The following is a 22,751-nucleotide window of genomic DNA, read 5'->3' on the forward strand; positions in this document are numbered from 1 at the left end:
GGCTGAATTCCCTTACATTTGACATTGTTTTACCTTTGCATTACACATTTTGGGAGCAGGTGGGAGAACCATAATACTTTCAGTGACTGAAGACCTCTAAAGAATTTAATGTGACTTTAGCCAGCAGCCTCCTTTACCAGCATTTATACCTTTGATCGCGGCTCCACGTACCTCATCAAAAAGCCATTGCCCTGGACAGTCACAGGCGAGCACCTCGAATCCGCTAGATTAGACTGGAAACCAGCCCCCTCAGATGGTCTCCTAGCAACAGAGACGCGACCCCGCCCCTTCCCTTGCCGAGCCTCTCCTACCTTATTGGCCTTGAGGGGGCGGGACCGGGAGTCAAGTGTCCAATAGGAGGGGAACGGAGGAAGGAGTCCTGGCCGCGTCCCCGTCGCCCGGGAAACCGCGGCATCCTGGTTTGCGCGCGATGCCGAGCGCGGAGGAGCGGGCCTCGCAGGCTGAGGACAACGCGGACGGGGAGCCCGGCGCCGACCCAAGGCTGCGACTCCTGGGGGCCTACGTGGCCCGGAGCCTGCGGCCGCCCGCGGGCGCCTGGGAGCGCTGCGCGGGCTCGGCCGATGCGGGGCAGCTGCTGCACGCCTTCCTGGGACAGGGGGCCGCGGAGGGGCCGCGACCGCTGCTGGTGGTGCGGCCCGGGCCTGGGGGCCTGGCTGTGCGCATGGGACTGGACGCGGGACCCGAGGCCGGCCCGCCTAGGGCTAAGGGGCTTTTTTTCCTGCGCACCAGGCCTGAGCCGCCAGGCCCCCGCAGCCTCCGCGGGGCAGTGCTGTGCGGGGACCTGCCCGCCGCGCCGCTGGAGCATCTGGCCGCGCTCTTCTCAGAGGTGAGAGTAGGCCCACCGCCCCGCGCTGGCGCCGCTGGGGAGGGGGACGGGAGCAGGGGGCGGGGCCGGAGAACCGGGGCGGGGCCTCGACAGCCGATGGGAGCTGAGTTTGAGGAGCCGCGAGTAAAATGAGATGGGCGGGGCGATGTTGGAGGGGCGGAGCTGGCGGGAAACTAGGACCCTGGGCTGAGCTTGAAATGGAAGCTAGGGGAAATCTGAGCCGGGGTCCTGTGGGAGTCTGGACGTCAGGGAGCTTGCTTCATTCCTGGTCTGTATTCAGGCCAAAGTCAAGGGGAGGCTAGAGTCGGAAGAGGGCCTGGATCCTGACCTCTTTTGGAGGCTCTATCTCTGAATCCCCCCTATATAAACTGGCATCGCAAATGATAGGGAATATTAGACCCAGGGGCATCTCCTATGGATGAAGGAAAAGAGTTAAAAAGAAGAGGTGGTTTGGTTTTGATTTTCATTTCATTCATGAACCGGAGGTCAGCCCTGTGCCCAGGTAAGCAGCTGGGACATCCAGTATATGAAATGCCCAGCAGGCATTTGGACGGGTCCGCCTGGAGCACAGGGAAGGAAGAGGTCTAGGGATTGGGTTACGGGGGCTTTGGTGGCACCACAGCAGAAGACTCGAGAGGGCAGGGGTGCCTGGGAAAGACTTTGGGACATTTAGAACTTTCTGGAATGTGAATAAAAACTTTTCTGAAAGTGAAGTGGATGTGCCTCTGGAGGCTTGATCCCCTGTTGTATCATGTTCCCTGTGATAGGTACTGTGGGGAGCACCAAAGAAATATGACAAGATCCCACCTGTGGACGTCATCATATATATCAAGTATTTAAAGCTAGTAGACTTCCCAGGTGACACAGTGGTAAAGAAGCCAACTGCCATTGTAGGAGTTGTGGGTTCAGTCTTGATCAGGACGATCCCCTGGAGAAGGAAATGGCAATCCACTCCAGTATTCTTGCCTAGAAAATCCCATGGACAGAGGAGCCTGCCGGACTGCAGTCCATGGGATGGAAAAGAGTCGGACACAACTGAGCAACTAAGCGCATGCATGCACGAGTATACACACACACACACAAGGTTGGCCTCAGTGCTTGAACTGGGTACTAGAGGCTCTCTGCTACATCAGGTGTTGGGCCTTTGGTTGCTCCATTAGGAAGCTGTGGGGAGCAGGAGTTCCAGAAAAGGGTCACGGATGACCGAGGAACTCAAGGGGACTTGGGGAAACTAGATTGTTCAGTAGATATGGGAGTATTTCAATATTTTCTTAACCCAATGGCTTTATTGCTGTTTGTTTTCTGAACATTATCCATCCCTGTAGGAATCCAAGCTTGGTTCACAACCCTTCTTAAACAGTGATGATGGGAAGAAGTGCATGAAAATGAATTCACCGTTACCAAATGGGAAAGGGAGGAGGGATAAATTAGGAGTTTGGGATTAAGAGATTAACTATATATAAAATAGATAACCACCAGGGACCTAATGTATGGCACATCGAACTATACTCAGTATCTTATAATAACCTATAATGGAGAAGAATCTAAAAAAGAATATATATATATATAGGCTTCCCAGGTGGTGCTAGTGGTAAAGAACCTGCTAGCCAATGCAGGAGACGTCAGAGACCCGGGTTCAATCCCTGGGTCAGAAAGATCCCCTGGAGGAGAGCATGGCAACCCACTCTAGTATTCTTGCCTGGAGAATTCCCATGGACAGGGGAGCCTGGCAGACTACAGTCCATAGTGTCACAGAGTCTGACATGACTGAAGCAACTTAGCATACACACATGCATATATATATATATCTCATTTTGCTGTGTACCAGAACAGAAACTAAAACAATATTGCAAGTCAACTATTCTTCAACAAAAAGAAAAAAAAGAAGATAAACAAAATGCAAAATAGATGAATAGATTTTAAATTTACAGAATAAAAAAGGTTTACTGATATGGAAAAAGAAGTGCTGTTGGGTTCGTATGACAGACAGATGCATGTGGTCTGAGAGCCCTTCGTGTTCACCTCCATTGCTGAACTGGCTCCTGAACAAGGAAATGGATTAGGATAAACAGAGAGCAGGGTAACTTGAACAAAGGTTCAGAGATGGAGCTACACCTAATGTATGTAGAGGACAGCGGGTCATGGCCAAGGAAATGCAGTCCAACCGGAAAAAGTAATTTTAAGATACTTCAGACTCTTAGGGACTTGCCTGGTGGTCCAGTGGTTAAGACACCATGCTTCCAGTGCAGGCAGCATGGGCTCCATCCCTGCTTGGTGAACAAAGATCTCCCATGCCATGTAGCGTGGCCAAAAAGTAAAAAAAAAAATAAAATACTTCAGACTTTTAAATGTTTGAGAATTTTTGTTGGTGAATTGAAAGAGGCTGGAAACAAACAATGTTCATCCGTGAGGTACTGGGTGAACAAATTAAGGTCCATCTATAATTAAAGGGAACGACTGATATGAGACAGCCCTTAATTTTCTCTTTATTGTGAAAACATTAAATTCACTCTCACAACAATTTCCAACCTCTTACCCATCACCGTGCAACAAATCTCCATCACCCACCGATTGTGCATGGCTAAAAATCTCCAATCATGAGTAACTCCCACCTCCCCCACCCTCAACCCCTGGCATTCTATTTTCTGTGTCTGTTAACTCAACCTCTCCAGGTGCCTGACAGAAGTGGAATCAAGTAGTATTTGTCCTTATCTGACTGGCTCATTTCACTCAGCAGACTGTCGTCAAGGAGGTTCATTCTCAAGGTAGCACTGTGATGGACTTGCTTTCCTTTTTAAAGCTGAGTAGTATCCCATTGTATGTATATATATATTTTCTTTATCCCACTAATCCAGGTTTGGACAGTTAGGTTCCTTTCACCTCCTGGCTATTGTGGATAATGCTAAGATTTAAGATAAGTTTTTAAAGGTGCAGAAAGGTATGCTACCATTTCTGCTAAAAAGAAAAGGGAGGGAGGGAAGAAAAAAACTTTATTTAGAGAGTAATCCCTAGGCGGGAGGAAATGGGCAACTCAGGGAGGTACAGGGATAGACTGAAGACTTGATTTCTACTGTAAAGCTTTTGTACTTAAAAAAATTTGCACCATGTAAATGTGTTATCTGTTTTAAAAAATCGAAATAAAATATTTTTAAAAATATCTCAGGCCTTTACTTGAATTTCTCAAAACCTCTCAACAGCAGTCCCTGGGCCACACAACCCACCCCCTCCAGTCCACTTCTTTCACACTCCCCAAAGAGGATCCAGGGCTAATTCAGGATCTTGCTCATCTCAGTCTCCCGAGCCCCTTCTCCCCTCCCAGCTGTCCTGCCCAGTCTCATCTCCACCTTTGGCTATGAGCTCCCCTCTCCTAATACCTTCCCATAAAACTGCACTAAAGCCAAAATGTCCCCAAGCCATAAACTATAACTTTGTTTTTGCCCCATTACACCAATACAAGGTAAAAAACAAATAACATCCAGGAAGCGTTTGGAGAAAGAAGTTAGGGAATATGGTAACCAGCCCTCCTGCTCCCTTTCTTGTTCCTCTCTGTCCCTTTTTTTCACTGCAGCCAGCCAGGTTTCCTTTCCTAGGGCTCTGGAGCTCGGATACTGTGTTGGAAGTTTGCGGTTTGGGAGAGGGAGTGTTACACATCCTTTCCAATCAGGTGTCCAGTCGGGGGGACCTCCATCTGGGTCCTTCCCTTGTCCAGTGCCGGCTAGTGCCAAGTAAAGGAAAACAGGTTCAGCAGAAGTGGGAGAGGTACGGCTCTGACACAGCCCACGTTCTATCCAGGTGGGCAGTGGGGTGTCCCGCACGGCGCACGGTGGACAGCGAGGGCGGGGCTGAGTGGGAGGAGCAGGCATGCGCAGAGTCTCGTGCGTGGTGGACGCATTGTGGGTGGCGGCCCTCGGCCATTTTGGACTTTTCTTGGTTCCAGTAGTTTCTGTACTTTTTTCCCTGGCTATTTCTGAAGATTCTGCCTTAGTTCCTGTTAACTCATTGTTGACTGGGGGATTTTTGAAGAAACTAATGCCCGTGGCCGGCAATTTTATTTCAGCAGGCCAAAAATTAATTCTGTCATTTTCCTAACTCTCTGTGGGTTACTATATTCAGTATAGGCACACGTGTAAAGTCTTCTAATTTTTCATGTTGTCTTCAGTCCACTGTTCTGTAGAAGCAAAGGAGTGTCCTCCAGCACCGTGAGTTTCATTGTTACTTTCAGTATCAGAATCAATCACTTAAGGTTTTTTTGTTGGTCTAATATTCACATCGTGTGAATCAGAACTATATTCTGAAGAACTGCTATTTTCAGAGACACTATTATATATGTCGTTCAGATAGGAAGCGTATATGCATAAAATTCACCGAAAAAATTACTCTTCATTCAAAATTTCGCCATGCGCCACCTTTGAAAATTTCACATTTAGAATATACACAAGATTGGAACAAAGCACTAACGGAGCAAAATGTGAATGATAACGACATTCATAAGTTGTATCATGAACGCTTAATCAATTTTAAGCTCTTAACAAGTCCACTTGGTGATGTTAATTGTATCACTCTCTAAAAACATACTGATAGGTTTTCAGTCAATAACGTTGGGGTAACAAAAGACATGTTAATACGTCTCTAGTCAGTAATGTGTTAAGCAAGTACAGCTGTAGATGAATGGGTTGGGAGCCAGAAAGGGGAGGCTGTAGGTTGGTTTTCTGTAGAAGTGTGGGTCTCCCGTGGTCTCAGCCTGCTATGATTTGGAGCAGGGCTTGCGTTTCCCGCCAGAGCCTGGGCTGGGTGGTGGCAGTGAAAGCCCCAGTGGTCAGTGACAAAGGGCCCTGGCCCTCTGACTTTGCAGAAAAGAATTCCCCAAAGACCGTAAGTAGTGAAGCAAGTAAAGTATTTACTAAGAGGAAAAGAGTACAGTACATGTGGATAGACACACTGATGGACTCAGGGAGAGAGTCACTGAATCACACCCTCGTGGCAGTTTGGAATAACTTTCATGGGATATTTCTTCCAGGTTTCCCTTGGCCAGTCATTTTGATTTGACTGGTTCACTGCCCATATTTGGTTTATCTCAGGATCCTCTCACGTGTGTCCAAGCATCCGTTAGCCAAGATGGATTTTACCAAAAAGGCATGTGGGTAGAACATCCCTAGGCATAACTCCTCTTTGGGCTTGAAGGAGCCTTTTCTGCGCACATGAGGTCTGGGAAGTTGCCTGACTTCTGGAAGAAGAAACATATAATCTGTGCAGGGTCCAGCCTCCTCCCTTAATTGCCCTGCTGTTCTCATCTTGGAGTTTCAGTCCACAGGAAATGAATCTCCAATAGATTTACCCCCACTCCCCCAGGGCAGGGGGTGGGGGGCATCTGCCTTCTGCCTCAGGTCCTTTTCCCCAGACAGGAGCGTGGATTAGGAGTCTGGGGGATCCAGGTTCCAATCCCTTGTTCTGTCAGATTTCTGCAGTGTGATGTGAACTCCCCTCAGTCAGAATCAACACACCTTGCAGGCTTTTCATGAAATTCAAAATAATTTATCAAGATACTTGAAACAGAGTATGTTAGCATCCCCAAATCCAAACTCATACTCCTTGCCACACAGCAGGCTGATAAATCAAGAGAGAAGACACTGGGGCAAGGAATAGTGACTCTATTAGAAAGCTGGCAGTTTGAGATGATGGACTGGCAGAACCCTTTTCCAAGGGAGAATTTAGGCTTCTTTCTACTAAAAGGGGAGGGAGTGTGGCTGTTCATTGCAAATTCTTGGTGCCTGAATCCTTTATTCTTGCAGATGTCCAAGTGGGTCTGGTCACATTGTAAGCCTCCAACTGGACAATTATTATTCTCTGTTCTGCAATTTTTTATTATACCTTGAAAGGTCAGGCTTGGGAGGCAGAGCCTTGTGAACGGACTGTCATGTGTATTTCTGGCTGTGGGCAACTTCCTTTTATTAATACAAAGAGGCAGAGCCAACATGACTAAGACAGGCAAGAGAGTACAAAGATAGAGTAAAAGGAACTGAACCCACGTAGAGTCAGGTTTCTTCTCTGTTACGTTGGGCTTCCCAGGTGGTGCTAGTGGTAAAGAATCCGCCTGCCAGTGCGAGAGAGGCAAGAGATGTGCATTCAGTCCTTGGGTCAGGAAAATCCCCTGAAGAAGGAAATGGCAACCCACTCCAGGATTCTTGCCTAGGAAATCCTCTGTCCAAGGGATTTTCCTCCGTGGGAAAGACTGGTGTCTCAAAGAGTTAGATGTGACTGAAAACAAGTTGTTACATTAGTTGTAGGTTTTCCTTACAAATGACAAGAATTATTGTCACTCTACATCCCACTTAAAAGCTTTCTTACTTCTCTGACCCCTCCTTGTCACCTGCTCTAACCCAAACTCATCTCTTCCCAAGGATTCATCCCTTCTACCTCTGAGCCTGGAGGTGGGACAGGTAACCTTGCTCCTACTTGCTGCTTCTAGATTCAAGTCAAAAAATATCCAGCTTGAAGCTGATGCCATTAGACAAAGCTACCCTCTCCCCCCATTGCTGTGTCATAAACTAATGGCACTGCCTTCATTTCTCCATGATTGGGCTCCCACACACTGTGACTTTCCTCAGCTTTGCTCCTGTATTAACATGTGGCTATATCAATGGATAGCGGGCTTCCCTGGTGGCTCAGTGGTAAGGAATCTGCCTGCCAATGCAGAAGATGAGGGTTTGATCCCTGGTCCAGGAAGAACACCTGGAGAAGGAAATAGCAACCCACTCCAGTATTCTTGCCTGGAAAGTCCCATGGACAGAGGAGCCTGGTGGGCTACAGTCTATGGGTCAAAAGAAGAGTTGGACATGACTTAGCAACTGAGCTCAAGTGTGTGTGCACACACACACACACACACGTACACACACATATTACCCAAATACTGATATAACAAAATATAGTAATAAAGTCTAAACTGGCAATAAAATAAGTAGATAAAATAAATACATAAATAAAATGGCCTCTGAGATCATGCTTACCTGCATTTGTCCTGCTTTTTTTTTTTTTTTTTTTTTGCCTCTTGGCCTTTGTGACAATTTCAGTTGCTTATATTCACCCTGTGATGAGGAAGGGATTCTTGCCCTAGGGTTCTGGACATGGCTGAACACACAACACTGGACAGATGACACTGCTCACAGGTTATTATCAGAGATACAGTCCAGAGGAGGAGGACCCTGTGCCAGGCAGGGCCACATAGGGATTGCATGTGGGAACAGAGTGAACGACCAGGAAGTGTGGGAGACAAGCTTTGTACTCTCCAGAGGGTATGGGGCCCACAGGTTCCTGGAGGAGGATGGGATTGGCTTGGGGGAATATTCTGTTGGCTGGCAAGGAACCGAAGCCCACTCCCCAGGGATGAGAAGCAGATGTGCCTGGTGCCCTTGATAAACAGGGATGTTGGATGAGGGACCTTCTCTGCGGGAGCAGAATGGGTAGGGAAACTTGTGACGACTGGTTATTGCAGCTGCCCCCCACCCCCAATTTTACCAGATGTCAAGGCAGTACATGATGTTTATTTCATAATGTTAGGTATTAGCTGTTAGGTCTTAGCAGACAGGGAGACCTGCAAAAGGTCGTGCATAGCTCTCTCGACCTTTCTCAGAATAGTCTTCCTTTTAAAAAAAAAAAAATTTTGTATTGGGGTATTATAGCTAATTAGGGCTTCCCTGATAGCTCAGTTGGTAAAGAAACCACCTGCAATGCAGGAGACCCCAGTTCCATTCCTGGATCAGGAAAATCCACTGGAGAAGGGAAAGGCTACCCACTCCAGTATTCTTGGACTTCCCTTGTGGCTCAGCTGGTAAAGAAACCTCCTGCAATGGAGGAGACCTGGATTGGGAAGAACTCCTAGAGAAGGGAAAGGCTACCCACTCCAGTATTCTGGCTTAAAGAGTTCCATGGACTGTATAGTCCATGGGGTTGAAAAAAGTCAGGCATGACTGAGCAACTTTCACTTCATAACTGATTAACTGCTGAAGCTTCAATACTCTGACCACCTGATGTGAAGAACCAACTCATTGGAAAAGACCCTGATCCTGGGAAATATTGAAGGAAAAAGGAGAAGGGGGTGGTAGAGGATGAGATGGTTGGATGGCATCACTGACTCAATGGGTGTGAATCTGACCAAACTCTGAGAGCTAGTGAAGGACTGGTTAACAATGCTGTGATAGTTTCAGGTGGACGGCAAAGGGACTCAGCCATACATATACATGTATCCATGCTCCCTCAAGCTCCCCTCCCATCCAGGCTGCCACGTAACATTGAGCAGAGTTCCCTGTGCTGCACAGTAGGTCCTTGTCGGTGGTTATTGTTTAGTTGCTAAGTTGTGTCCAGCTCTTTTGACCCCATGGACTGTAGCCTGCCAGTCTCCTCTATACATAGGATTTCCCAGGCAAGAATACTGTAGTGAGTTGCCATTTCCTTCTCCAGGGGATCTTCCTGATGCAGGGATCAAACCTGTGTCTCCTACTTGGCAGGCAGATTCTTTACCACTGAGCCACCTGGGAAGCCCCCTTGTTGATTATCCCTTCTAAATATAGGAGTGGGTACACATTGATCCCAAACTGCCTAACTTCCCCCGCCCCAGATAGTCCTTCTTTAGGGTTTCAGAAGTTGCCCACCTTTGTTTCCCGTGCACATCTGTTCCAGGTTGTCATCCCTGTCTTGGCCAATGAGAAGAACCACCTAGACTGGCCCCACGTGGTTTGTCAAGATGTCCAGCGGCATGCCTACAGCCTCCAGGGTGACCTTCTGGTTCTCCTTGAGCAAGCGAAGGGAAAAACCCTGCTGCCCCTTCCAGTCGGCTCAGAAAACATGGGCTCTGAGGGTTCTGAAATCGAGGCCACGTAAGTACCGCCAGGCTGGCCATATGGGTCTCGGAGATAGGGGAGATGCCGGTTTATCTGAATGTTTTCTCTACGACTTTTCTGTCCCTGACTCTGCACGTCTCCTTCTTCTCCACACAAGCCCACTGTTGGCCAGCATCCTCAGACTGTGTGTTCCGTGCTGATTACCACCCTCACCAGTACCCCCACCCAAGTCTCTCAAGGCTATCACGGCAACGTGGCCTTCTTTCTGCTCAGAACTATCTGAGAACTGAGAGCAGCCACACTGATTCCAGTGTTTCCCTTATCAGGACCGTGTCTCATCGTTGGCAGAGACCCAGGTCCAGTCTGGGAGACAGCACGCCTCTTCCCAGCATTTACTCAGCACATCATGTCACTGTCCAGACCCTCTACCAGCAGCAGCTGGAGAGTGTTTTCAGATCCTGGGGACATTTTTTTTTTTCCCCAAGTAGAAACAAATCAGCTTTGTCGAAGTTTGAGGTCCTTGCCTTCTGTGACCAGAGAGGCATTAAACCCCATGGCCCTTCTCCTTATAGGAGTGATACCCACTGTCAGCTTCCACTTACCATTCCAGCCCTGAGCTATCTTTGCTTCTGTTCTGTGGGGATTTCCTTTTTTTTTCTTTAGAGTCAGGCTATGTACCTAAAATAATATGTATATTTTTAATTGTCTTCTAGTAAGCATTCTGTATGTTTGTGGCAACAGTCCACTTTCCTTAACGCGTTCAGTCTGCCACATTGCTGGGACTTTGCAAACGTATTGTCTGTTCAGGGCCCATGATTTGATCTGCAGAATGAGTAATGCATGGGATAGAAATATACTTTACAGTGAGTTTTTTCATATTGGAAGTAATTTGCTATGTATATAATTTGAAGCAATCCCAGTTAACTGGAAAACTTATAGGGGCTTCATAAAAATATACAATTTTCGAAATAAACACCTTCAAACGACCCTTCTTCTGTTCCTTCTCTCTTTGAACATAACAACATTCAGTGTGAATGTATAATCATTGTGGTGTTTGTCTCCCTTTGTTCAAATTTGATAATTTCCCAAGAGGCTGGATCGTATTACTGGGAGGTGAGTATCTTCTACCTTTAATATCATCCATAATCACTTGTGCCATATCATTGCTCAGCAAATATGAACTTAATTAAATGAAGCGAAGGTGGATTTCTGGCATGAAAAATGCAAATGACAGATTCTCTGTCACCTGTGTCCTGTGTTCTCGGCATGCCTGTGTGTGTGCTAAGCCACTTCAGTCGTGTCCAACTTTTGCGACGCCATGGACTGTAGCCCTCCAGGCTCCTCTGTCCATGGGAGGCTCCAGGCAAGAATACTGGAGTAGGGTTGCTGTGCCCTCCTCCAGGGGATCTTCCCCACCCGGGGATTGAACCCCTGTCTCTTGCATCTCCTGCATTGGCGGTGGGTTCTTTACCACTAGTGCCATGAACCGCTGTCAGTTCAGACTGTATGAAAAGGCAAACCAGAATGTATTTTTGATTTTTAATCCTTTCCAAACATCCCTAGTTAGTTTATTTTAAAGATGTATGAGGGACAACACATGGGAATTCCATCTTCACTGGAAAAGTGAGGACAATAGTAATGTTCAGACATCTGACAACTTGCCTGATGGAGGAGGAAGTAACCTGTTTCTTCTTGCTGAGGCGGTCAGAACTGAGACCAGATGAGGGACTAGCAGGGAGATGAACCTGGTCCTGGGTAGAGACAAACTCTTTCCCAAGGACAGCTGATCTTCCCAAAGAATGCACTGCCTCATCAAGCAGGGAGCTGGCTGGCATTGGTGGGACTCAAGCGTTGGGGCTTCCCTGGTGGCTCAGATGGTAAAGAATCCACCTGCAGTATGAGAGACCTGCATTAGTCCCTGGGTCCCGAAGATCCTATAGAGAAGGGAATGGCTACTCAATCTAGTATTCTTGCCTGGATAATTCCACGGACAGAGGAGCCTGGCGAGCTACAGCCCATGGGGTCACAAAGAGTCGAACACAACTGAAGTGACATAGCCCATAGAGTTAAGCTCTTCCCTGCATCCCAGGAGACTTGTCTCTTTCGCAGCTTGGATTCTACGGACAAGTCCATCATCTACGCCATTGAGTCTGCAGTGATCCAGTGGAGCCACCAAATCCAGCTGGTGCTCAAGAGAGAGTCTTCGCAGCCGCTCCTCCAGGGGGAGAACCCTACCCCACAGGTGGAGCTGGAGTTCTGGAGGACCAGGTGGGCACAGAAACGCCTCAAGAAACGAGGCATGACCGTTGAACCTTGGCGAGAGTGTCACCTCCCAGTACACAGAAGAGCTGCCTTGACTCAGATGACACTAAGCTGTTGGCTCTAGGGCTGATGAGAGAAGCCTGGGGGTGGGACCGGACTCAGTAGCCACCTCCCCCAGCCCATTTCCACAAACGGCTCCAGCCCCGTTTGTGTCCCATGCCAAGATGCCCCATCCTCTTGCCTGGTTTCCTGACCACTCTGCTGACCTACTGTGGGGCCCTTCTCCAGCAGCCTTTCTCTGACAACACCTCTCTCACCCCACCCAAAACCTCACTGTGAGAGCTAATGACCTCCAGCTGCTGAGCTTCTGAGCTACCAGATGGTCAGCAGTGTTCCCTGCTGTTACCTCCTACAACTGCTCCTTTGAACCTGTGTCCAGACTGAGGCTCTTGCCCTTGCTATTCTGGGAACAGAGGCCCTGGCTCTTTGGACTAGAGCATGGCCTCTGCGGAAGCACCCCAAGGCAGACCTCCTCTCTCCGTCTATCTGAAAGCCAGTCATGGCAGCATGACTGTGTTCCCTGACGTTGTTCTGGACTGATGCTTCTCCTTGTGTTGCAGGTGTGAAGATCTGGAATACATTTATAATCAGCTGAGAATGATAAAGAGGAGGGGCATGGTGGGACTTCTGGATAAGCTTCAGAGCAGCTACTTTCCAGCTTTCCAAGCCATGTTCCGAGACATTGGAGCAGGTGAGGATCCACAAGTATTTTCATACACGGACTCAACTTTCTTATTTAGTGCCGGATTATCTTCCTCTCTGATTTCAGCAGCTTCTAGTCCTCACAGCCCTCCGACCTGAGATGGTTTAGCACATTGGCAAGAATACCAAACCTAGAAACAGGAAAGTAGCCACCCTGTTCTATATTTGCATTTCTAGAGCTCTGAGACCCTGGCAGAGTCACCTAACCTCTCTGAGCTTTTGCGTGTAATGCATACGCTTGCCGCCTGCTTCCCTGGGCTGCTGGGAGAGGATGTAAGTGTGAGTTCTTTGCTGACTGTAAATCATAATCCCTCACCTCTGGAGTTCATGTCCTTCCACCCCCAGCTCCTTGGAAAGTCTCTGTTCCATTTCTACCTCCATTCTGCTTTTTCTTTTCCTACTTGTGTCAGATGGGACTGCAGTTTCCTGGTCATCTGAGCACCAGAAAAGATTGGCCCTTGTCAAAACTGCAAATCCAGCAGAGTCTATACTTAGAAGTAGGTAAATCCTTTCAGGGCTCCCTCTCCCCTCATCAGTGCACTTCACTTCTTTCTCCTCTCAAACCTCCTCCGGGCTCTTGGGTATTGTAGGTTGAAATGTGCTTCTAAAGGTGTTTGCAATTTCATGCTATTTAAGATTAATCTCCGGAGAAGGCTCTGGCACCCCACTCTAGTACTCTTGCCTGGAAAATCCCGTGGATGGGGGAGCCTGGTAGGCTGCAGTTCATGGGGTCGTTAAGAGTCGGACATGACTGAACGACTTCACTTTCACTTTTCACTTTCATGCTTTGGAGAAGGAAATGGCAACCCACTCCAGTGTTCTTGCCTGGAGAATCCCAGGGACGGGGGAGTCTGGTGGGCTGCCGTCTCTGGGGTTGCACAGAGTCGGACACGACTGAAGCAACTTAGCAGCAGCAGCAGCAGCAAGGTTAATCTCAGCAGTGATTCTCAAGTGCTTTTTCTCTATCAGAACTCTTTCTTTAAATGCAACCTCTTGTGTCAATCCAGAATGTAAAACTTGCCAAGGTGTATTTGCTGTGCTAAAGAGGGAGTGTCCTGTGTCCAGAGCCCACTGGTGGAACCCTGTCACACCTTCTCTTCCTTATGGTGTGGGGTTTGGAAACCATGCAGATGAAGGAATAAAAGCACCGGTGGTGGAGTTTCTGACTTGTGCTTTATAACAGAGAATAGCTGGCTTAAGGAGCTGGTCTCTGGGGTCCTTCCGGACCCTAATTTCTCATCCCAGAGGCCCTCTGCCAGCACCTAGAGCTGGCTTAGAATGGGGTTCCTACTGGGGCCCCAGTCTGTTGCTTCTCTGAGAGGTTTTGTGTCTCAGAGCAATCAAATGTTGTTCCCAATTTATACTCCATTTCAAATGAGGTAGTGTCCCCAGAAGTGATCTGTGTACCACTGTTAGTATGAGAGAGAGCTGGGGTAGATGTCTGGGCAGGTGTATTTTATTTTTTATGTTTTAAATTTAATTTAGTTAATTTATTTTTTAAATTGGAAGATAATTTCTTTACAGCGTTGTGTTAGTTTCTGCTGTTCAACATGCATCAGCTGTATGTATACATATATCTCCTCCCTCTTGAGCCTCCCTCCTAACCTCCTCCCCATCACACCCCTCTAGGTCATCACAGAGCACCCAGCTGAGCTCCCTGTGCCGGACAGCAGCTTCCCACTAGCTGTCTGTTTTACACATGGCAGTGGATATATGCCAATGCTACTCTCAATTCATCCCACCTTCTCCCTCCCCCACTGTGTCCACAAATCCATTCTCTGTATCTGCATCTGTATTTCCTGCCCTACAAACAGGTTCATCAATGCCATTTTTCTAGATTCCATTATATATACATTAATATACGATATCTGTTTTTCTTTTTCTGACTTTCATTCTGTATGACAAGCTCTAGGTTCATCCATATTTTAAAATATGCAAAAGGGTAACTCCTTTTTTTGGCATGTGATGAGAGTTTTCCATTTATGGTTTTATAGAGATTTAATGGTTTCGTTTTATATGATTTTATTTAGGTTAAAATTAGAGTCAAATTAGGGAAAGGTATGAGGTAATACTACAGGTTGTAGGCAGTCATGACAACTGTCATAAAGGGGGTATGCCAAGGATGGAAATTTGAGGCTCTGGAATAAAACATGTAATAAAAGCGTATTTATGAATTTATTATTTAGAGCCCCAAGTACATTTTTCACAGTAAAAGATTAATAGAGTACAATCATTCACATTGATTAATAGTAATAAAAGATTTGGTTCCCCAGACCGCCTTCTAAAAGTTTTTTGCAAAAGAATAGATTATGGCAATGGAAAGAAATTAGAAAAAAAAGACAATATCATCATAACTGTTTCAGAGAAATACCACTGTAAAAACAGAAATCCTTGAAATATATAACTCAGTCCACATAATGGAAGAGGAGGCATTTTGATCATAGTTGCCGGGTACAGACTTGGTCAGAAATTTTACTGGGATCTTCAGAGAATAAAAATATTTTAGCTGGCACCTGATTTTCCTCATTTCTAATTTAATTTCAGAGTTGTTGTCCTTATTCTGCAGATAGTATGTGCTTTGCACATACTGTATGTCCTGATCAGGGTAGTTCTTTGGCTCACAGATGGACAGAAGAGAAGGGGAGGAAAAGATACAGTCCTGGATTGGTGGGCACATGGGGAGTAAAGAAGGAGGTTAAAAGAACGTAGAAAAATGTGTGTGAACGAGATTTTCTGAAGTGCAATTGATTGGGCAGCAAAGAACCTTGGGAACAGTAAGGGTACCTTGGAAAGAAAAGACCAGGGGAGTAAAGACCAAGTAGGGAGTTCCTGCCTCTGGCCGCTAGGAGGCAAGGTTGGCACAGTGCGGCCCAGTTGCCAGTCCAGCATATTTGTGGGTAGAAGCGTGTGGAGAAAAGGGCTTCCCAGGTGGTACTAGTGGTAAAGAACCTGTTTACCAATGCAGGAGACATAAGAGACATGGGTTCTATCCCTGGGTCAGGAAGATCCCTTAGAGGAGGTCATGGCAACCTATTCCAGTATTGCCTGGAGAATCCCATGGGCAGAAGAGCCTGGTGTGCTATGGTCCATGGGCTTGCAAAGAGTTGGACACGACTGAAGCTACTTAGCATGTGTATGTGGGGAGAGAAGTAAAGTCCAGAGGTTTTCTGGAGCTGCCATGGAACTGGCTCTCAGGTTCCCATGAGAGCCCATCGCATGCAACCCTTGTCAACACGGACTCCCCAGCACTCAGTGACATCAAGTTAGTAGCTTGAGATCAGACACGGTGGGAAGATTAGGAGTATTTACATCCCAGAAATTGGCAAATGCTAAAGGCTTTTGGGATCAAGGCTTTTGTCCCAGAAGAGCTGTGGTTAAAGATTTACCAGCAAACCACATATATTTCTGTGCAACTGGGGTTTATATTTGAACCTGTTTGGTTTGGTTTTTTTGGCCACATTGCCCGGCCTATGGGATTTTAGTTCCCCAACCAGGGATCAAACCCAGGCACTGCGCAGTGGAAACACAGAGTCCTAACCACTAGGCAACCAGGATATTCCCTATATTTGCATTTTTTAAAAGCTGTTAGCCTAACTCTGTATCTTTCTTCATCTGCCTTGTGAGCCAAGATGACTGCACCCTGGAGTAGATGAGCCAGCCCTCAAGTGTTGAGCTCTTGAAAATCAGGGGAGTGCGTATTTGTATGATTAAAGGAGATTTTTCTTATTAAAAAGTACAACATGAAAAGGAGGCTCCCGTGGTGTGATGCTCTGTTTCTCTTTCCTCAAGGCACAGATGAAAGCCTGAGCATGTGCTCATTGGAATGACTGTTGGATTCTGACACCCCCAACCCTACAGTGGTTCTGATACTTCCATCAAACCCTCCCATTTAAGAATTGCTGTTCTAGTTGATTTACCATGACATCTGTCTTTTAAAAATTGGGTTCACATAGTCCTTCCCACAACTCCATTTGGGGTATAAAGCTTGATATACATCCCAAACCTTGATGTACACACCCCAAACTCCCATGTGTAGTGAGCCCCACAACCATCAAGCCAGGGGTTCAATGTAATAAACTCGGGTATAATCCTGCTTTTGCTCAGCTGGGCAGGGCTGACCAATTAACTGGTAGACTCAAGGCAGGTTATTTAGGTCTTAGTGTTATTGTTTTTTTTTTTTTTAATTTTCAGCAATTTTTATCGGATGGTACAGTGGTTTTATTTACTTATCTATTTATTGGGCTTCTCTGCTAGCTCAAGTGGTAAGGAATCCACCTGCCAATGCAGGAGATGCAGGTTCTATCCCTGGGTCAGGAAGATAGATCCCCTGGAGGAGGAAATGGCAACCCACTCCAGTATTCTTGCTTGGAGAATCTCATGGACAGAGGAACCTGAAGGGCTATAGTTCTTGTGGGGTCCTGCAGAGTCGGACACAACTGAGCATGCAACAAATTACAAAAAATTAGAAAAAGAAATTTATTTGTTATTTTTTGGCTGTACCACACAGCATGCAGGATCATACTTCCCTGACCAGGGATTGAACCCATGCCTCTTTCATCAAAAGTGTGGAGTCTTAATCACAGGACAACCGGAGAAGTTCCTAGGTCCTAATTCCTTTGCTTACAAAGTGGAAATAATGAAGCTACCTCATATGAATTTCTATGAGTTTTTCTATGAGTGGGATGGTGTTTGGTATATTGAAACTGTTTACTAAACAGTGTATATATTTTGAGTTTCTTTTAGGATGAATACAGAGCTTCATCCACATAAAATAACCCAAGACCATGTGCTGTCACACGACAGTGCCAGGTTACCTACCCAGGAAAGAACCAGCCTTCCTAAACACCCGTTTCTGGGTCTTTGCATCCCCTCTAAGTGGCTCTGCAGAATTAGCACCCAGAGCTACGGTTTTCCTCCTTTCCCCTCTCGGCCACCACAGGACGGCAGATGGAAAGTGCTGTTTTTCCTCAGCTTCATTCAGTGGAAATGGCAGGAGGTTTTCCTGGCTTTGAAGACCGGCAGAGCCTTGCCATAATCAGCCTGAGCTATTTCTCTATTCCCTGTGACTTGTCCTCCGTAAGAGCTCAATGAGATTCTTTATTGGCAAATATTTATTAGAGATGTGATCGTGCACGCAACACCTCCTTTGGTATAAGCACTGAGCTAGCCGTCTTTGCTGCCTTCACAAGAACCCTTTACATGAGTGACTGTTCAGCCTGTTGTTGAGATTCAGACAGGATAGTCATGCCTGAGGTCACACATTTGATGTATCAGCATTTGAAGGCAGATCTTTCTGACTCTTAAAACCCCTCCTCTGTCATCCATCCCATATTACCTCAGAGGTAATACCAGCAAACAGTCACCAAGCATTTTCTACACACACAGCACCAGAGGGCCTGGGCTTGGGAGGGCCAGGAGGCCGTCCAGATACAAGAATTCTGTAAGAGAGGCTCCTCAGACCCCTCTCCCAGCTGCCCAGGGCTCTTCTGATTTCAGTGTTTCCTTGCAAGAGCTGGCCAGCCCTCTCTGCTCCCTCAGCCCAGGAAGAGATCACAACCCTTGTTTTCTTATCCTTCATGCCCAGGCCCCAGGGCTCTGCTGGGCGGGTGTGAGCCTCAAGCTGGTACTGTGATGGGTTGTCTCCCGTTCCTTCCAGCTCTGACGGAGGCGCGGGACATCTACACCCACCTGGCGCCACTGCGTCGTCACCTGGAGGACCTCGAGAGCCTGGAGTTTCCTGACGTGAAGCCCCGGCTGCGGCCCCTGCTGCACGTGGTCTGCCTGATCTGGGCCACGTGTGAGTCTTACCGCTGCCCAGGGCGGCTCACAGTGCTGCTGCAAGAGATCTGCAACCTTCTGGTCCAGCAGGTGGGCACCCAGCAGTTCCCAGCCTCACCCCGGGGGCTGGATGGTCCAAGTCACAAGAAGAGTAGAGTGTGCATCTTTTTTTTTTCAGAGCAATAATGAGGGCCCAAAGGGTTCTCCTCTGGTGGCTCAGATGGTAAAGAATCTACCTGCAATGCAGGAGACCCAGGTTCAATCCTTGGATCTGGAAGATCCCCTGGAGAAGGGCATAGCTACCCACTCCAGTATTCTTGCCTGGAGAATTCCATGGACAGAGGAGCCTGGCAGGCTACAGTCCATGGGGTCGCAAAGCATCAGACACGACTGAAGAGACTTAGCAGAGGATTCTCAGACTTGAATTGCTTTATCATCATAGCCAGTAACTCCCAAAACTGTTCTCAGTCCTGCTGGGGTACTTTGGAGGACCTGGGTTTGGGCACAGGGTAGAGATGGTGAATTTCAACCTCCTTAAGGATCTTTATGTATGTATATATGATTTTGTTTATATATTTATCTGGCAGCACTGGGTCTTGGCTGCTGCATTCAGGCTTTTTTCTCTACTTGCAGCAAGGAGGGGCTACTCTCTAGTTGCAGTGCACGGGCTTCTCACTGTGGTGACTTCTCTTGCTGTGGAGCACAGGCTCTAGGGCACGCCGCTTCAATAGTTGCGGCTCCTGGGCTCTAGAGCACAGGCTCAATAGTTGGGATGCACTGACTTAGTTGCTTCTCACCATGTGGCATCTTCCCAGATCAGGGATGGAACCCGTGTTTCCTGCATTGGCAGGTAGATTCTTACCATCTGAGCCACTAGGGGAGCCCAGAAAGCCAGTGAGTCACAACAAAAACCTGGAAAGGATACCTGTCCAGCCCCAGCTGTCCCAAGAGAAGTCTCACTGTGTTTCCTTGTCTCTGACTGGTCACTCGCCATCCCTGAGCCAGTCACTGACCGTGGCTAGAACCCAGGTCCCAGTCCCTCTGTGGGACTACAGAATGGGGTCTGACGTTTCCTGTATTAGGCTTCTGGTAAGTTTTGCATGGGCAGTGGCTCAGTGAAGAGCTGTAGGCTGGGCAGAGTTGAGGACCATCCTGCACCTGCAGCCAGGCTTAGTACCACTCACCTGTCTGCCCTCCAGGCCTCTGTTTATCTCTGCCCAGAAGACCTCCTGAGAGGTGAGGTGGAAGAAAGTCAGAGGAAACTGCATGTGGTCGTGGACACCCTGAGCTTCTTCAAGCAGCTGTTTCAGGACAGAAGGGAGAATCTCCATTCTTACTTCAGAGAGAACCAGGAGGTCCGCGAGTGGGATTTCCAGTCCTCTTTGGTCTTTGTGCGACTGGATGGCTTCCTAGGGCGACTGGGCGTGGTGCAGGTGAGTGTTCTCCTCCCGTCAGGCCCCGCTTCCTTGTAGGAGGGAGCAACCGAGGGATCCAAAAAGTAGCAGCAGTAGCAAAGAATGAAATATCATCATGTGCAGCATCATGAAGGGATCTAGAGAGTGTCATATCGAGTGAAGTAAGTCAGGCAGAGAAGGAGAAGTACCATATGATATCACTTATATGTGGAATCTAAATAAATAATACCAGTGAACTTATTTACTACACAAAAACAGACTCACAGACATAAAAAACAAACATGATTGCCAAAGGGGAAAGAGAGGTGGGGCGGGATAAGTTAGGAGTTTGGGGAGTAACAGTACACACCATTATATGTAAAATAGATAATCAGCAAGGTCCTACTGTATAGCACAAGGAACTATACTCAATATTCTGTAATAACCTATATGGGACAAGAATCTGAAAAGTACATGTGTGTGTATAGAAGCCACCAGGACTTACCTGGTGGCTCAGTTGGTAAAGAATCTGCCTGCAATGCAGGAGACCTAGGTTTGATCCCTGGGTCAGAAAATTCCCCTGGAGAAGAGAATGGCTACCACTCCAGTATTCTTGCCTGGAGAATCCCATGGACAGAGGAAGCTGGTGGGCTACAATCCATGGGTTGCAAAGAATCAGATATGACTGAGCAGCTAAACTACCACTACCATATATGTGTGTATGTATATATATGTGTATGTAGATACGTGTATATATATGTGTGAGTGTGTATATATATATATGCATATATATCTGAATCACTTAGCTGTACACCTGAAACTAACACAACATTGTAAAATAATTTTTAAAATAAAGTGTAGTATTTAAGATTTCAAAAAAAGAAAAAAATGAGGAAGAAACAAATATTTATCAAATTAATTAATTTTTAAGCATAGCTGCCTTTCAAGGTATGTGGAAATCCTATTTTATTCTCTAATGGAAATTAAGTTTTCTCTTATATGTAATTTTCATTACATTTTATGTATGGAGAATGCAGTAAGAGAATTATAGTGTATCTGCAATTCCCAGGCTATGTCATTAGGTCAGCATTTGGCCTTTTCTTTATTTCACGTCTGTCTGCCTAAAGGTAGGATGACCAAATAAAAAGTGAACAAGTGAAAAACAGCAAAGCGCAGAGTAAGAAGAGGTCCGAGACAACAGGGTGATCAGCCTCGCGTTGGCTGGAAGAACCCGTGATTCAGTAACTTTCTTAGAATAGTCATCATGTGATGGTAGTTCTACTAGAAGTTTAGGAAATTCTGATCATAGTCTCAGGAAGGAGTCTCAAGGAATCAATTGACAAATTCAGTTGGTTTTCAAATTACGCATAATCTTCTTGCTAGAGGTCTCATAGGAAATGGCCAGTGAGCTGACCTGGATGCAGCTGGCCATGCCCACAAAGCCACTACCTTGAACTTCTCCACTTTCCCACCATCAAGGTGGCTCCAAAAACTACATGACTAGCATGAGAGCTAAGTTGCTTTAGTTGTGTCTGACTCTGTAACCCTGTGCATGGATGGTAGCCTGCCAGGCTCCTCTGTCCGTGGGATTCTCCAGACAAGAATACTGGAGTGGGTTGCCATTTCCTCCTCTAGGGGATCTTCCCAACCCAGGGATCAAACCCGAGTCTCCTGTGTCTCCTGCGTTGGTATGTGGGTTGTTTACCGCTCGCACCACCGGGGGAGCCCAAGACGAGAACGAATCCCTGTACAAATGAAATACGACTTTTCCTCTTCTCCCCCGGTTGTTTAAAAGTCAATGCAAACATTAGTGTAAGGACCAAGGTAAGAAAACAAGGGCCTTTCTCTTTTGACTGTTTTCCATTTCAGGATTTAGTGTGATTACCACGTGTTTGCATGCTTTGCAGCTCTGTATTCACTGATGAAACTTTGCAGGGAGAGTAGTGGGTATGACAAAACAAAATACATACTTATCCTAAAATTAATTTGGGAGATGCAGGGTCAAATTCAAGATTAGGACAATAGCCAAGGAGACTGAGAAGGAATCAGAAGCCAGGAGACTGAGAAGGAATCAGAAGCATGTTTCTATCCACGATCAGCAGAGATTTTGGGTGAAGAGAAGGGCTGTGTTGAGAGGAGGTAGTGATAATTGCATGGCAGAGACCATGCGATTATGAGGATTAGAGAAGATGAGACGGAATCTCTTCACTTCAGGCCCCAAAGCATAGTTCCAGCACTGCCATGCTTTAGGCACCATGCACCAGGCTCTGAGCTGGGGCCCCGGGGGCAGGACGGTGCCTAGGGTACAGTTTTGCCTGTAAGAAGCCCACGGACCAGAAGACATGAAGAAGGCAGAGATTGATGGAGGAGATCCAGGGATGGGAAGACAATAAAATCTTGAAGCTTCACTGAGGTGTATTAAGTGCCATGATAAAAGCAAAGTGTGTGTGTGTGTTAGTCACTTAGTCATGTCTAGCTCTTTTTGACCCCATGGACTGCAGCCCACCAGGCTCCTCTGTCCATGGGATTCTCCAGGCAAGAATACTGGAGTGGGTTGCCATGCCCTTCTCCAGGGGATCTTCCTGACCCAGGAATCGAACCCAGGTCTTCTGCATGGCAAGCAGATTCTTTACCATCTGAGCCACAGGGAAGCCCAATAAAAGCAAAATTGGTGTGATATTGGGAGCAAGAAAGAGGGGTTCCTAACCCAGAGGGCCTCTGAGAAAGTGGGGAGTACAAGAGGAAATAAATTTAGAAACTGGAGTAGGAATGCTCTGGGGAAACGAAGACTGGTGAAGGTGGGAACAGAGACAGAGAAAATGTATGAGCCAGAAGGCCAGACCCTAGATCTTATGAAAGATGCACCTTAAATCC

At 47.0% G+C, this 22,751-nt stretch overlaps 1 protein-coding gene across 4 annotated transcripts in view; it reads left to right on the plus strand.

The window, feature by feature from the left end:
- The first annotated feature begins 405 nt into the window (after window positions 1-405).
- DNAH9 (dynein axonemal heavy chain 9) overlaps window positions 406-22,751 on the plus strand; it is a 287,208-nt gene continuing 264,862 nt past the window's right edge. For all 4 annotated transcript variants that reach the window (XM_070389508.1, XM_070389511.1, XM_070389509.1 and 1 more), the window contains exons 1-6: window positions 406-847; window positions 9,521-9,717; window positions 11,791-11,949; window positions 12,564-12,694; window positions 18,362-18,573; window positions 19,683-19,916. In XM_070389508.1, the coding sequence (XP_070245609.1) occupies window positions 431-847; window positions 9,521-9,717; window positions 11,791-11,949; window positions 12,564-12,694; window positions 18,362-18,573; window positions 19,683-19,916 (1,350 nt within the window). In that variant the 5' untranslated portion in view covers window positions 406-430. The remainder of the gene's footprint in view (window positions 848-9,520; window positions 9,718-11,790; window positions 11,950-12,563; window positions 12,695-18,361; window positions 18,574-19,682; window positions 19,917-22,751) is intronic.

The sequence above is a fragment of the Bos mutus genome, chromosome 19 (genome assembly GCF_027580195.1).
Source record: "Bos mutus isolate GX-2022 chromosome 19, NWIPB_WYAK_1.1, whole genome shotgun sequence".
In the NCBI taxonomy this organism is placed as follows: Eukaryota; Metazoa; Chordata; class Mammalia; order Artiodactyla; family Bovidae; genus Bos; species Bos mutus.